This window comes from Diuraphis noxia, unplaced genomic scaffold (assembly GCF_037042655.1).
Source record: "Diuraphis noxia isolate RWA-SAM2 unplaced genomic scaffold, SU_Dnox_SAM2 contig0003, whole genome shotgun sequence".
In the NCBI taxonomy this organism is placed as follows: Eukaryota; Metazoa; Arthropoda; class Insecta; order Hemiptera; family Aphididae; genus Diuraphis; species Diuraphis noxia.
Genome location: NW_028301713.1, coordinates 42,240,735 through 42,257,192, shown reverse-complemented (window position 1 = coordinate 42,257,192; position 16,458 = coordinate 42,240,735). Strand labels below are relative to the sequence as shown.

At 27.6% G+C, this 16,458-nt stretch overlaps 1 protein-coding gene and 1 pseudogene across 1 annotated transcript; both read right to left on the bottom strand.

Moving 5' to 3' along the window:
• Positions 1-1,172: 1,172 nt before the first annotated feature.
• LOC149057389 (coiled-coil domain-containing protein 40-like) lies at positions 1,173-15,341 on the bottom strand. The gene is made up of 15 exons (XM_089223393.1): positions 15,291-15,341; positions 14,049-14,202; positions 12,758-12,984; positions 12,182-12,401; positions 11,969-12,126; positions 10,638-10,882; positions 10,239-10,482; positions 9,981-10,163; positions 9,656-9,901; positions 9,399-9,573; positions 7,362-7,570; positions 6,900-7,115; positions 6,492-6,683; positions 2,204-2,362; positions 1,173-1,406 (listed from the first exon to the last, which is right to left on the bottom strand). Exons 1-15 carry the CDS (start codon positions 15,339-15,341, stop codon positions 1,173-1,175), a joined length of 2,913 nt encoding a protein of 970 aa, XP_089079519.1.
• On the bottom strand, positions 2,643-3,699 carry LOC149057390 (uncharacterized; annotated as a pseudogene).
• Positions 15,342-16,458: the final 1,117 nt, after the last annotated feature.

The following is a 16,458-nucleotide window of genomic DNA, read 5'->3' as shown; positions in this document are numbered from 1 at the left end:
GGAACTGTGTGTCCGATACGCAAACGCAGTGATTACATTGAGGGCGTCGGTCCTGCCCATATGGTGGACGTATATAGTGCTATGGACTAGCGTCCCGCATTGTATAGTTCACAGTCAACTAAGTACCAGCCGCACCAGTCTGGGGAAGGGTGCGACGAACTTTGTAAATGTAGGAGAGACAGTATTTCGTGGAAATCATTAATATTAGGGAAACACGAAATCATGTGGTCATACGACTATAAAAGATCATTGATAGGGGCATGGTAGTGGACAAGGTGTGGGATTATACATCGATACAAAAGTTCCAAGAACCAATGTTATAATGTAATATCATTATATATAGTTTTACATAATAACAATATTCATAATAATATAAATTATCGAGGTCTGCAGCTGCACGGGATGCACCTTTTGACTTGTATGTGGGCGAGTAACATTTCCCGTCAGTCTAGATAACTATACCACATCCGTGAGAACAGCGACAAGAGCAAGTAGACTATGGGGAGTAGAGGGTAGCACTATATAAGGGACCCCGAAACGGCCTGTATTCAGACGCGACTTGACCAGACTAGCCAGAGCACCTTCACGCCAGTCTGTTGTTTAATTTAATTCATTGGACTTAGAAAATTTCTTATAAACAATATTTGGAACTTAGAAAATATTCGAGTCAAACCGAATTTATTCTATCATTCAGAATACTTAACTTACATTCAGCTTTCATGTTATAAATAAATATATGTTTTACCACAATAAATAAACAATTAATCTAATTAAGAAGAATTCTACGTTGTGTAATTAACTCAAGAGTTACCTTCCAAACATCATCTTTGACTACTGATACCTGTAGGCGACGTGATCACTACAATAGTGTTGCAGGAATCATTTGTGTCCCATGAGAGCTCTGGTCATGTGGTACGACACTGGGACCCTCCATCTGAAGATGTTTAAAATAGATAGTAGACACCTAGAACTTATTATTTAGATGATGTCGTAACTGCTACAATTGTCTGCTGATATAAGAAATTCGATAATGTTACCGGTGACGAGAAATAAGATTATGCTGTTAGTTTTGTTGGCTTATTTGTGTATATTAAATGTAAAAACAGTCAAAATTATTTTTTCAGAAAACTATTATTGTATGTTTGATATAAGTACTATTTTTTAATGAACTTTTAACTGTTAATAGAATTAAGAGTAGATGACAAACGTGTCAACTCAACATCCAAGTATGGAAAATCGTTTTTTAAAGCTTCCACAACACTTATTAAATCGGAATTCTTCGACCTCTGGGCGGTAATGACTTCGTTCATTTTTGATTCACTTTTTATCAGCAAACGGTATTTTTCTTTTCGTACATCTTCCAAAAATTTTGTATGATTTTGTTTGTAATTTAATTTATAAAAGTTCTGGAATAAAAGTAGGTACATCAATAGCTAGGTATGTTATTGAACGATCAAAACAATTTTTATTTCATAACAAAAAATAGGTTGAGCAATGTCATGTTTAAAAAAATCTCCCTGTATGTATGGTTTATACCTAAATTGTCTCAATTGGAGGTATGTCTTGTTTAAACCGTAAAACAATAAAATTACTACGGATATTCACTATGGCAACCAAATGGTACCGCGAAAAAATAACCACGGAAAAAATAACCCCGAAAAAATAACCACAGAAAAAATAACCCCATAATATAAGTTTATAATGAGAATTTTTTATTTATATATTATTGACATTGTTTTACAAATTTATACTTTACTACCAAATTATTATATTATATAAATTGACAAATTGACAAATTGTATTGTATTCCACGTTTATAATGAGAATTTTTTATTTATATATTATTGACATTGTTTTACAAATTTATACTTTATTACTTACAAATCATTTTTATTATAGGGTTATTTTTTCGGTGGTTATTTTTTCGGGGGTTTTATTTCGGGGTTATTTTTTCCGGGGTTATTTATTAGGCAAATCCAACCAAATAGGCTATAGCCTATGTTAGCAGGTACATAGGAGACAGGAGTATTGGACAAAGTATCAGTGGCATACGCAGGATTATTCAATGGGGGAGGGGGGGGCGTCTATTAGACTTCCTGCGTACGCCACTGCAAAGTATAAATACATTTATTTTTTAATTCTTGAGAGATTTTTTACTAAATGACTAATCTATAAATGGTGATTTTGCTACCAATTTTCATACTTCAAGTTTTAAAGCATTCATATCATCAATATTTTTTGTTAAATCATTAATATTTTGTTCAATGTTGATAAATTTATCTTTTAAATGTGTAAGCTTACACTCCAATTCCATTTTATAATTGTCTGCATCACTTATGTCTTTGTCGATTTTTTTACATTTCTGTAACGTACATTTTAAATATATGAATCAATTTTGCTATCTAATGGTAAACTTTTTTATAAAACAAAAGAAATGTATTATGCCATTATGTGCAGTGGCGCAACTAGGGGGGTGCAAAAAGGTATTTAGCATCCCCAAGTGAAAATTTAGCACCCCTTGTTTTTATATATAATTATTATTATTTACCTAATATTATGTTTTTAAATGATAAGAAATTTCATGAAAAAATTTATAACTGTTTGGTCGTATAATATAATTTGTTATTTTTTTATTGGTCTTGAAATTTATACAATTTCTGCTTCGACTACTAGGTCATTAGCAAATCACTATAAACATACAATAATTATACTTATAATAAAGAACAGAGCAAAGAAATAAGAGAAAAAACAAAAAAATGAAAAAAATACAAGAGAAATAGTTAGAATTAATTTGTTTGGTATTTTATACATTGAAAGGTTGGCTAAAGTAGTTTGAGTAACTTGGTTGTTTTGAAGAATTCAATGGTGTTGGTTTCATTGTCAGGATTTGGGCCTAGGCTTGTTCCAATTTGATGGCTTATATTGAGATCCTCTCTTTGTTTGATGTATGTTCTGCATTCTTCAAAAATGTGTTTGATTGTGATTATTGTGCCACATGAGTGACATATTGGTGGGTCACTTTTTGTCATTAGGTACTCATGGGTTAGTCTGGTGTGACCGATTCTGGCCCTATTTAGTTTTTTTTCGTTTATGGTACTAATATTTGGGTTTCTTCTCCATCGTTTGACCGCTTGTTTGACCTCGTTTAGTTTGTTGTTTTGGGTGGTCCATATATTTTGCCACAGTAAGGTGGTGTCCTGTTTTATTTGTTTTCTTATATCAGAGTATGATGAAATGTTAATGTATTGTGAGTCCGGTGTGCTGATAGCTAGTTTTGCTTGTTTATCTGCCTTTTCATTGCCGATTATTCCTATGTGTCCAGGTACCCAAATTATTATTATGTTGTTGTTCTTTTGGTTTGCTTCTTCTAATCTATTTTGAATTTGAATTGCTACCTATGTCGCTAGGATTGAATTTATTTTGTACACTAATAAGTGTGCTTAACGAATCACTTAGAATGATATGTTTTTGGTTTTCCTTTTTGTTAATGTATTTTATGGCAAGTAATATAGCAAGAGCTTCGGCTGTATATATAGAGCATGTTGATGGTAGTTTGAACGATGTCTGTGAATTGTTTTTTATTATGGCTATTCCTACTCCTTCGTCACTTTTGGAGGCATCGGTGTATAGCTCTTGAAATTCATTTTGATTCTCAAGAGCATTTTTCAGAAGGTTTTTATAAATATATGGAGGTGAATTTGTTATTTATCTTTGTTGAATATTGAAGAAGATTAATTCAATCAGATAAACACCGAAACTATTTTGAATAAATATTGCATGAAACCCATAAAAATTATGCTGATTTCAAATGTATAAATTATTATTTATTTAACAGGATTATGAAATTAAAATGTTTCAATATGTTTCTGATATTGTAATAAAATAAGAGTATTATAAACGATGTTCATTTTTTTATTTTTGTAAAAAGTCTTAATATATTTTTTAAAGTTTTGATGTATCGATTAAAGTTGGTCTATGTGTAGGGGGTGTGGGGGGGGCATTGCCCCCCCCCACTTCCTTGTGATGTATTCACAGATTTAGTACCCCTCGTTTTAGAGATCTAGTTGCGCTCATGATTATGTGTAGTAGATAAAGAGTTGATAATAATAATATATATTTAAATAAACATTTATGAAATCGTACATGGAAACATAACAATATAACTATTATTACAGTATAACCTTATATCAGTCTTGTAAAAGATACTTTTAAAAAGTATTCAAATACAGATACAGATACCTTTTTTCAAAAGTATTTAAAATACGTATTTGAATACTTGAAAAAAAAGTATTTAAGTACGAATACAAATACTTTTTTTTTTTTTTAAATATGGTTTATCTTTTTTCCTTGGCCTAATGACCTTATAGATAAATTGAATTATTATTTATTAATCAACTAAATTATTTATTTTATTTTAGAACTCTAATTTTACTTAAATTAATTAGAATAAGAATAATTAAAAAGTAAGACGAAAAAAGTATTTAAAAATAGTATTTGATTTTAAATACAGATACCTTCAAAAAAGTATTCAAATACTATACCCAAGTACTTTTTTCAAATGTATTTAGAATACGTATTTGAGTACTTAAAAAGTATTTGAATACTTTTACTCAAGTACTTTACAAGTCTTATATGGCTTAGGTATATTATTAATAAAATATAATGTATTTAACGCTTATCAAATTTTGAGCGGAGTATTGATTTTACTATATGTGTGTTATTTTTATTTTGAATACTTTATACATATATATACTTAAATATAGAAAAAATCTTCAACATAAATATATTTTTTTGTAAGAAAATGAATAAAGTTGATACTTTTGGAGGTCAAAATTAAAAATTCCCAGAATTTTAAAAATATCATAGATTCTCCAAATAATTTTTTATGAACGGCTTAATTTTTAAATTTGGAATAGGTGGTTATTCAATCAGATGTAGATTGTAGTGTAAGGCGCCAAGGCGGTTCAAGAAGGCTGACAAGTAACAACCCGCTTGGAATATTGTTTAGCCTCACATCCTGTACAATTTTTAGAACATATGTTATGTACACCCAAAACACTATTATAGGCTATAGACCCTATGATATATAAATTCTATATTTTCACCTATGGATATTTATAAATAAATTAACGACTTCTCAACAAACGATTTTTAGTTTTATGTTGTGCCTTAAAAAGTATTAATCGCTGGCATAGGCGTGTCTAGACCTTTGACGCAGAGGGTACAACCTGGTACATACCCAAAGGGCTAATGGGCCCTAGCCCCCTTTTTTGAATAATTTTTGTTAATAATTCATGGTGCCACTTGCAATTGCAGAGGGTGCAGGTGCCTACCCTGCACCCCCTGTGGACACGCCTATGATCGCTGGTGCTCGAAACATTCCATTGTTATTTATATTATAATTTTCTATAGTCAATCAAATTTTCAAAATATTAAGACTACTTTATGTATTTAAAATATTTGAATTTTCAAATTTGTTTTGGGTTTTTTGTCTTAAAATTTGAAAATGAGTCAAAAACTTAAAAATTTAAAAATTATTTGAATTACATAAAATGTTTATATAGCTATATTCAAATTATTTGAATATTTGAATCAAATATAAAAACTGCATATAGGTAGGGTTAACTTAAAGATAAAATGTCAAAAAAATTTATTTATGTCGTTTAAATATTATAGTTAAAAATGTAGAAAATATTCAATTTGTATATCGAAAAGGCTTGCAAATCTTATACAAGTTCTTCGTGAGTAGATTTTATTGAAACACAAGAATATAAAAGTTTAAGGCACAATTATTTTTATAGACATTTGGACTTTAAATACCTAATTACTAATTATAAGTAGATACCTATTTAAACAAAGAATTGAAATTATTACTCACAATTTTATTTTTATTTTTTTGTTATTTTAAAATATTCGTGGGACGTGACATTTTTACCTATATCAATATTTTTTATTATACAGTATACCTACACAATGGTGTTTAGGATTAATTTCAAATTATTACTTATTTATAGCTTATAAGTGCCGAATAAATATTATAGTAATACAAATTACTATACCAATACAAATATAATTTAGACAATAGCAAACGTATACAATGGTTTATCATCGAATTCAAATTTCAAATACCTACTACTATAGTACTATTAAATTAATTTATTCAATTGATGAGTCCTGTACTATTTATTGTTTAATTTGAGGTCAACGGACACACGATAAAATGTTGTATTGATATTTAAATTAGATGATTATCATCAGGGCCGGCGTTACCTTATTTGTGAAGCCCCAGGCAAAACTTATCGAACCAAAATTATATAGGTTATGGTTATAACCTATACAATTTTTCTAGAAAATATTTTTTAATGTAAATTTTAAACGCAAGGATCTTGAATGCGCGAGGACTTGGACAAATGCCTCGTTTTGCCTCACCCCTTCCTCATAACACTAGCTTTGATTATCATACATTTATAAATAATAAGAAGTTGAGTTACACTTTTAATTTTTCTTATCATTATTCGCATGTCATCGAGAATCTTCATTAATTTTTGTTTTGTACCATTTTTATTTGTCGAATAAATATTTTTTGATGCAAATGTATTGTAAATCGTTTCCCGTTTCAATATGCATTTTTCTAAATCCAACATTATTTTGTCTAATATTTTTTTCAATCTACTTTCCGTTGTCTACAAACAGAATAATACAAATTTGATGAGTAATCACTAAAATGTTATTATAAGACATTAGTTAAAATTAAAAGAATAAAAACTAAATTACAAACTTTATTGTAATATCCTAGTTTAAGCAAAAAGTAGGTACCATGACATCGCATGTGAATGTATTATTATGATAGCACATCTGCAGTAGGTACCTATAAGGCTATAATAATAACTGTTACATACCAACATTTTATGTATTTCCTTTTGCATAGCATCAATGTCACCAAAAATTCCTTGCTTATTCTTAAGTTCTGTTTTCATTTCAACAAGTGACTGGACTTTGGCATCCCATGATTTACTTTCACGTTGTTTCTCAATGTAACTTTTTTTCATTTCGTTCAGTTCATTTTTTAACAATTTCAAACAGTCTATATATTCCAAACACTGTTTTTCATTTTCCTATAAAATATGTTTTGGTTGTTTTTATACTTAAATACTGTAACAATATATATATTTAACTAATTAAATTCATGAGTATAGGTTATATATTTGATGTATTATAACTAAAATGAGGTTTTTCAACAATAAATACAGATAATTATTATATATTACAGATATTTATACATAAATATAAATATAAATTATTGTAAATATATATTATAAATAATAATGCCTAATCTAGTTTTCACATTATTACATTAATACCTTTAATTCAGCCAAAGCTGAACTTTGTATCCATTCATTTTCATTCAAAAGTTTATTACTTTCTCCTTTATTTTTGCAAAAGTCTTCATTATACTTCACAACTTCATTTCTCATGTTCGTAATTGTTCTTTTATGCTGATCGACTTCTTTGAATAAAGAAGCAATTTCTAAATCGAGTTTTCTACTTTTTTTATGATTTTGTGTATCATCTAAAATATATCATGAAGTCATTTTGAAAATTACCCTTACTCATACAATTATTTGTATCTATTTTTGTGATATATGTACTGACATATATACATTATATTACATATATAATATATTGAGGCCATAATCAAAACTTAATATAATAACTTTTTTTTTTATTTTATAATAATTATGTAAGTTATTATTGTTTTCCTCAAATAATTCCGACTATTATTATCGTATTTCAAGTATAACTCCTCGGTGCAGTTAGGCCCACCCGGATACCCGAAGATTTCAGGTGGTGGTTGGATATACTTCATCGATATTGCCATATTGGATTGCGATAAACGATAAACAAATGGGAAAATGTATATTTTAATTATTTATGAGTTATTCTTGAACTGTAACCAAAGACAGATCCAAGCTAGCTCCCCCCTAGACAAGACATATAAATGCCTACAGCCTACTGCATAATTGTTAGTTGTTACTACTAGATTCTACCATTGATTATATATAATCTAGTATATATATATACTATAAATACTATATTTATATTTTATAATAAATGTATGTTGTATTTATGCTGTGTTTGCATGGGCGCAAATGAGGGGCTTAAGGGCTAAGCCCCCCTAATATTTCCAGATTTTATTTTAAACTTATTCAATATTATCAAAAGCATGGGGAAAACAGAATTTTATATGCAAAACCAATTTTTGACAAAATCAACGGTGAATCTCAAAAAAAAAAAATATCGATAATGGTAGGTCGTCGATACTTTTTCATTTTCATAAAATGTTTATATTGCATACATTTTCTATACATGATAGTATATTCAGTTTTTTTCAATTATTGTAAATACATGATTTTTCACTTAGTCAAAAACCTTAATAATTGAATATAAGATTCCTCTTAAGTTTGTATTATAGCTGTTTAAAAATATCAAAGGTACTAATGCATTAATTTAGTTACAAGCGTTTAAAACTTAAATTCTGAACAAATTCGTTAAAATTATGAAAACTTACAAATTATTTTGTTGTTGAAAATACTTGAGAATATAAAATTCTCAATTTTTATAGCAAGAACTTAAAAGTTTAATACAGCGTTTCTTCGTACTACCTGAAAATTCTAAGAAATATACTTGCACAATTTATCTTTTCAGGTATTAAATTACAAATTTGAACAAAATTCTATTATACAGAACAAAGATAACGATATTAGTTACCTATTTGCTGTACCCACCTTATTCAAAAATATTGTTCAACTTGAATCTCTTTAGTGACCACACTATTTTAGGGTAAGTTGATATTGAGTCTAAAGCTAATATCAATTATAATTGTAGAATAGGGAGGGGGTTATAAGTTTCCCTGGAATTTTGACAAGGTCTTACCCACCTACACACACACAATATAAATTCATCACTCTACGTATATTATAACAATATAATATAGGTAATATACATTATTATAATAATTACATAATATAATGAACGCGATGAATGCAATTATTTCTTCAAAATTGAATTCAACCAATGCAATATATTAGACTATATATTATATAGAAAATATTTAATTACTTTAATAGCAATAACATTAAATATATTATGAAATATTCTTTATATGTAGGCTGACAGAAAATTTCCTATCAGAATTGTTTTTCATAAACAATAGTATATTAATGGATTCAAATTTAACAAATTCATTAGGTACTATAACTTACTTGACGCCTAATGTACAGCATAGCGGTAGGTACTCGCTTACCCATCTTTATGTATTTAATTTTTATAAAAATTGTTATCGTATTACAGTACCTACAGCATTTATCTATGTATTTATTTAATTATTAAATTCTTACATCCATGCATCAGGTTTATTTCAATAGTTTGTTTATTTTTTTCATCCAATAATTTTACATTTTTACTTTGGTTTTGAATACAATATCGTTTTATGACGTTGGTTTCATTTTCTACGTCATTAATTTTGCTTTTGACATGATCAATTTGCATTTGTGGAGTCATAACATCGCCAACCTAAAAGAAAATCGATATCCAACCAAATGTAGATAAATAAATCATGTTAAAATATTAATGTAACTAAATGTTGTTGACTTGCTTCACTTTTTTTTTTAAAAGATTCCAATTCTCTGAATTCCGATTCAATCATGTTTGATTTCATTTGAATGTCCGCGTATAATTTCTTCAACTCAGAATCCAATGTAGAAATGTACAAATCTTGGCGGTTAAGATCTATAGTGAGTTCTTTTATTTGTTTCTCTAAATTATAAGTTGTAGTACGATGTTGTTTTAGTTTAATTTGATCTACACATACATCGTTCTCAATTTTAACTAACACTGACTCCTACATTATAATGTTAAATATATTTCAATAAACATTATTATTTTCAAGAAGAATCATATCACATCTAATATAGTATTACATTCTCATTATTTTTTTTTTTAAGTTCTAAAATATTGCTATTCATTTTTTGACAATAACTGTCGGTAATTGATTGATTATTAAATTCCTCTAAAATTTGATCTTCGTATATTAATTTTTGATTTAATATATTATTTTTTAAACGTAATAATTTACTAAGATCATTTTGAACAGATTTTTGTTCCTATAATAAGACATTATTATTTAATAAAAATTTAGTATTCAAAATTGTATGTATTTTATATTATGAAATACATACAGTTATCACTTCATCTAAATTTTTATTTTGGATTCCTGTCATTTTTATTATATTAAAATACTTATCCCTCAAATAATTAAAGTTTTCTAAACATGTTTTAAACTCATTTTGTGAATTAATTTGATTTTGAGTAGATTTATTGAAAAAGTGAAGTAGTTCCTCATTTTTGTAATATTCGACTTGTGTACTGCGTTTGTAACTGTGGTATTCTGTTAATAAAGTATGATATTTATTTTTTTCATTTCTAAAAAACAGAAGTAACGAAAAAAATCCAAATATATTAATATTGTATATTATACCAAATAATATTAGTCAAATAATTGACTAAATAAATAAATCTATGTAGTTAGTAGGTACTTATATAATTTACTATATAGATAAGATATATATAGTAATTACTGTAAGTCTTTTATATTTTTCTGAGAATATTTTTCACATTGTTCAATGCATATAATAACTTCATTCCATAACAACGTGTACTTGGCATTTTCTTTATTAATTGCATCAAGGCTTATTGAAGTGTCCATAACTCTTTGTCTCAGTAGTTCACTTTCATTATACTTTGCTTCTGATTGTTCACTCAATTGTTTAATACGATCTTCCAGACGAAGATTCTCTTGAGTTAGACACAATAATAACAAATCCTGATCATTTTAAGACAATTTATAATATAAATGTATAAATGTTATATATGCTACAATACGATAAATACAAGTAGGTTACACTATTAGAAGTTAATACCTACTCTTGACGTACAATTGCTCAATTCATGAAATACCTACAATAATATTTATAAATATTAAATAATATTGTAACTAGATTGAGCTTGGTTAGTTTAATTTGGTTTTAAAGATTCTGTAAAAAAATTGGCCATTTAAGTGTAATCCTGGGTTAATCATTTCGTTTATTACACAAAAGTACGGCTAAGTACATGTTTTGTTTATATTGTTACGCTAATAATATCAGCTTTTATTGTACGGTGATAAAAGTTGTACCTATGTAGGTATTTTTATAGCTCCAATATTATTATACATCTTATTTTTCTGTAGTCTATATTATTTTCAAAATATGTTATTCGTTATTCATTATAAAATATATGATACACAAATAGTTAAAATTGCAACATAATGTGGTTTGTATATACAATTAATGTACAATAGGCCAATAGTTACGCCAATATAGAACTAATAAGTATAACTAAAAATTGCCCATTCCATTTTTTTTGTTTGTATAAATGTTGTTAGGTTATTCGACTATGTGTACATAGTTAGTATAATAGGCCAAAGATATGGAACAGAATATTTATAACCATGTAGGCATGATAAAAGGGACTGACCAACGACTGCACTTCAGCGGTTGAATTAGTTGTTATTGTTATTAATTATGCATTTTTGTAAAGATTACAGGTACCGTTAAGGCTTAGCTCTACAAGAAGTTCCGAAGTCATAGGCGCTCGAGTCTTCTTGTTGGATTTCTAGGAATGTGGTCGAGGATAAATTAAAGATAAGAGGGTTTAAGTGATTAGGAGCATTTTGTGGAAATGTGTATAGTTAATTTTGGCAACTTCATATGTCGTGAGAATTCTTAGTGTTCTATGTGTAAGGTGAAATTGGAGACGTAGTATTGAGAAGAGTTAGCGTTTGATGGGAGTGCTTTACATGTAGTTAATCAGACTTGTTTTTAAACTAGTCTAATAAGTATTTTATTTTTATAGGTTAAGTAAACATCACCTGTTTTTGCTGGTTGTTTAATAATTTTTTTTTATATTGTTTTGCTTGATATTTTGTTTGATCACACTTATTAAATTTAATTTCCTGCTCTTTTTCATGCTTTGTAAGTTCAATCAGAAATTCACGGTTGTATTCTATCTGTCTTTTTAAAACCGAAACTAGTCAGAAATTAATAAATTGTAAAAACGAAATAAGGGTTTTTTTTAAGTGTACATTTTTTTTCTTTTTCTGCAGTTTTCGCCAAAATATCTTTTTGACGTTGTATTTGCTGCTTAATACTTTTTTCCAATTTTTCGTTTGCTGTTTCCAATTCCTCTTTCATTCGGTGAAAGTCACTCAATTGTTTTTGCTGTACTGCGACTCTGCTATTTGCAATATTTATCATACCAATGGTAGAAGACTTTTCTCTCTCTTTGACTTTAACTACCATACTCTAAAAAATTAGTTTGAATTAATTTAAAACCTTTATAGTGACGTTTTAAATTTATTTTCATTAGGATTCAGCATTAGTATTCTATAAAATAAAAAAATAAAAGTATTAAATTTTATTTTATTTTATCTTTATACCATGTGATAATGATAGTATAATATATTACTAACAATTACTTAAGATTTTTATGTTTAGAAATAAAATCAAAGGATTGTATTTTAAATTGGTTATGAATTTATGATTATTTTCATAAAAATGTAAATAATATATAATTTATGCTCATTAATACTTTTTTTTACAATATTTAAGTGCCAAGTTATTTTTATGATTCATAAGTATGACGTTTATATTATTCTTACAAGATTTAATATTTCTTTTTTAATGTTTTCCGTTTGTTTCAACAGCTGTAATTTCAATATATTTTGAATTTTCGCCATGATAGGATTGTCCGGTGCAAGTATAATTTGTTGGTTTTTTAATGTATTATTTATCGATTGGGAGGTCGAGGTTTCACTATTAACACTTTCAAACTGTTTAGGAGTAATATCACATTCAGAGTTATGTTTATATGTTTCGGTTTCTGTCCCTTAAACATGAGAAGAATAATTTCAAAAAATGTTTCTGTTCAAACAGAATATAAATAGTTATTTACTATTATTAAAAGCCTATTATAATAGTTATAATTAGGGCTAGGATTTATATGCAATAAAAAATTGTAAAATATGCATTTTATTTACCAAAATATGCAAAAACAAATTTTTATTATTATTTATTATAATTCATAATTTATTATTATTACATTAAATATTAATTTAATTAGACGTAACTTGGCACTTTCACTTTGAACTTTCAGCATACTGGACACTGTTATTAAAACCATTCAAATTATTAAGTATTAATTATTAAGTTTATTATTATAAATATTAATTATTAAGTCCGCACATTTACGCAACACACAACGTACTAATACAATTATTCTGTACTGTCTCACTGTATAACAATGTGTAAATAATTCTATCAGTCGTCCGATCATCAAGGTAACTAACAGATATTATCCGACCTAAGATAAAATAGGTAGTAGTTATGCTATATATTTACGAAAATTCTACGGATAAACCAAAAACTGTCGGTTTCGTGAAGTACCATTTAAAATTAACAATAACTTATAAAAAATGTTAGCTAAACAATATCGAATTCTAAAAAAATCTATGAATATGCAATTATATGCATTATTTCCAAAATATGCAAAAAAAATGGTCCTATTTAAACTAGAATAAGCCAAATCGTTGACAAATCTGACAACCAATCAATTTGGACTTAAGGAAAAAAACATGCAAATGCATATAAATCCTAGCCTTAGTTATAATAGTATAGTCAGTGCTTCTCAACTAAGGGGCCGCGATCACCTTGACTTTGGGGGTATTTATAAAATTGTATATTTCGTTTAGTTTATAATGGGATATTTTTATTGCACTAATTTGTACCAAATATAGACAAGAAAAAGGAGGGTAGTGTGAAATGATGAACCATATTTTACACCTATTTTGGGGATCGCAACACTATATAATGATCAATGTCATAAAGTCCATATATTATGGACATTTTTTTCTGGTCACCAATAAAATAAAAACTGTTATTAGTATTACTTACATTCATGAGAGTTATTAGATTTATCGGGACCTCCAACAGAGATGACATTTGTTGTGGTGTCATTTTTAATTCCACTGTACATCTCCAATGGTTCTTCTTCGTCTGTCAGAAAATCATTTTCTAATTCAATCATAACTTCTACGTATTCTGACAGCTAACGCACACTTTTTAACTAAATTAAAAGCAATGAGTACAAAAATGTTTTATAATAAATACTATATAATATATACATACGTTATTTTTAAAACATTGTATTTATTATACTATGGAAACTTATCTACTAATGTCACAAATATCTTATGTAATTACAATTGATTAGCTCATTGAAGGGGCGCCACGGCTCATCCGAGAATGAAAAAAATTATTAAATTATATATTAAAAATTAAAAATTAATCGTAGTTGAAAAGACAAAAAAATATTTTACGTACAAAATTACTTAGAATACTATATTATGTTTTATGTATATACAATATTAGATATAGTGTTTCTAATATGTGTTGAATAATTCAATAATAGATAAAAACATTGCCAAACTTTCCAAAAACAAGCAGCCTCAAATATCTCATTAATTATTAGGTTTTCACTATTAAAACAGAATTTTTTTTTATAATTTCAACAATAAAATTATAATTTATTAATAATATGTTCAATAAAATTATTTAAATCAGTTATAAATGAAAACTAGTGTTTATTTTTATTACGTTTCTCGTGATATTCACAGAAGGGCACCTAACAAAATGTGTATAAAACAATAGGACACCGCCTGCTAAAAAGGTTGGGAACCGCTGGTTTAGACGAAAAATGGTTGCTATCCTCGGTCCTCGGACTTTATTAGTCCGTACTGCTATCTATTGCGATGACTACAACCATATGGCTATAGATACTTAGGTTGCGTGACACGGACAGTGATGGCGACGAGTTCATAGAAAAAGGATGGTTCAACTCTCCCCAAAACCTACCCACAAAAATAAACCACACAAAACCGTGTCACACGGTGACAGCATAATATTATTATGATATTAACATTAATTTATTTGAAAATAAAAATGTATAATTATAATTACTAGGTCATGTAGTTATTTATTTATATACATATATAACGAATTAACTAATTCCATTATTATTATTTTAACAAAAATAATATACATAGTACATACAATATCTATTTTGTAAAAAATTATAATATGCAAATTTAGAGGGAAAAGGTTTCAAGTCCCTACATTTAATTATTTTTGAATTACAACAAAATGTTCAAGCTTTTTTTCCTCTATTCTGTTGTTGTAGACACCCATAACTGTAGTTGACTATGAGCAAGACCCTACAATAGCAGTATGTGAAGTAGAATATAATATAATGGTTACAGTTTTAAACTTTTATGATTATGTCAAAATAGTACCATGATATTATATATATATCGATTATTCATCGATGAACACAGTACATTTCTAAGACCTCGCTAAGACTCTTTAGGTTCCAATTGGCAATTTATAATTATTTATTGTATAATAATAACTATATAAACCTATAGCAAAAGGCAATTTAATATATTCTGTTCGAGTAAATGAATAATTTCATAAAAATCGCAGTAAACCTACTTCCACTTCGGAGCGGAGAAAATAGTGCGGTATAGCATTTGTAACATCACAGACAGAAGTTTTACTAGAAGAATCAGTATTTATGTAAGTTTTTAAAAATTTTTTATGTTAATGGTTCAATATATGATACCTCATACCTACATTTTTTAAAACAGACAAGCGCCGTTGACACTTAATAATAAATTATTATGACATAGCTTGTACTACACAGGTACAAGATTTCTCACAAAAACATATTTTTATTAATATCTATCGGTAAAAAGGTAATCAAATTTAAAATTTAAATTATCTTGAATTTTACAAACTAGTTGGCACCTGGTGTGTCGGTACGGTAAACGGTAAATTTGATGATTTACTTTAACCAAAAAAGGTACTTCAGAGGAGTAAAATGGCTTTTTGTGCGTAAGTTGAAGCAGTTGAAAGAAAACATAGAATTTTTATGTTAATAAAGAAGTGAAATAAATCTCAAAATTCTGTGGCTCGACTCTAAAAAATATCAATTCATGAAAATTTCAAGATGTTCGACAATAAAAACATTGAAATAACAATTAGCGCAGAATGGCGTATATTAATGAAGAAATTAGCCATAAATTGGAGTTGTCAACTTATTAACGTGTTATAATCTGTCTGATTCGATTTTTTTATGACAATTTGTAATTCACGCCGACACGCCGTTCTTAAATCGTGGTTTATACCAAGACTATCTATTCTGTGGCATACGGTTATAACTTAAAATATATATTACATTATATAGTATTATTGTGTATGGCACACTGGTTGAACAGTTTGCGAATTGATAAAGACTAGGGTAAAT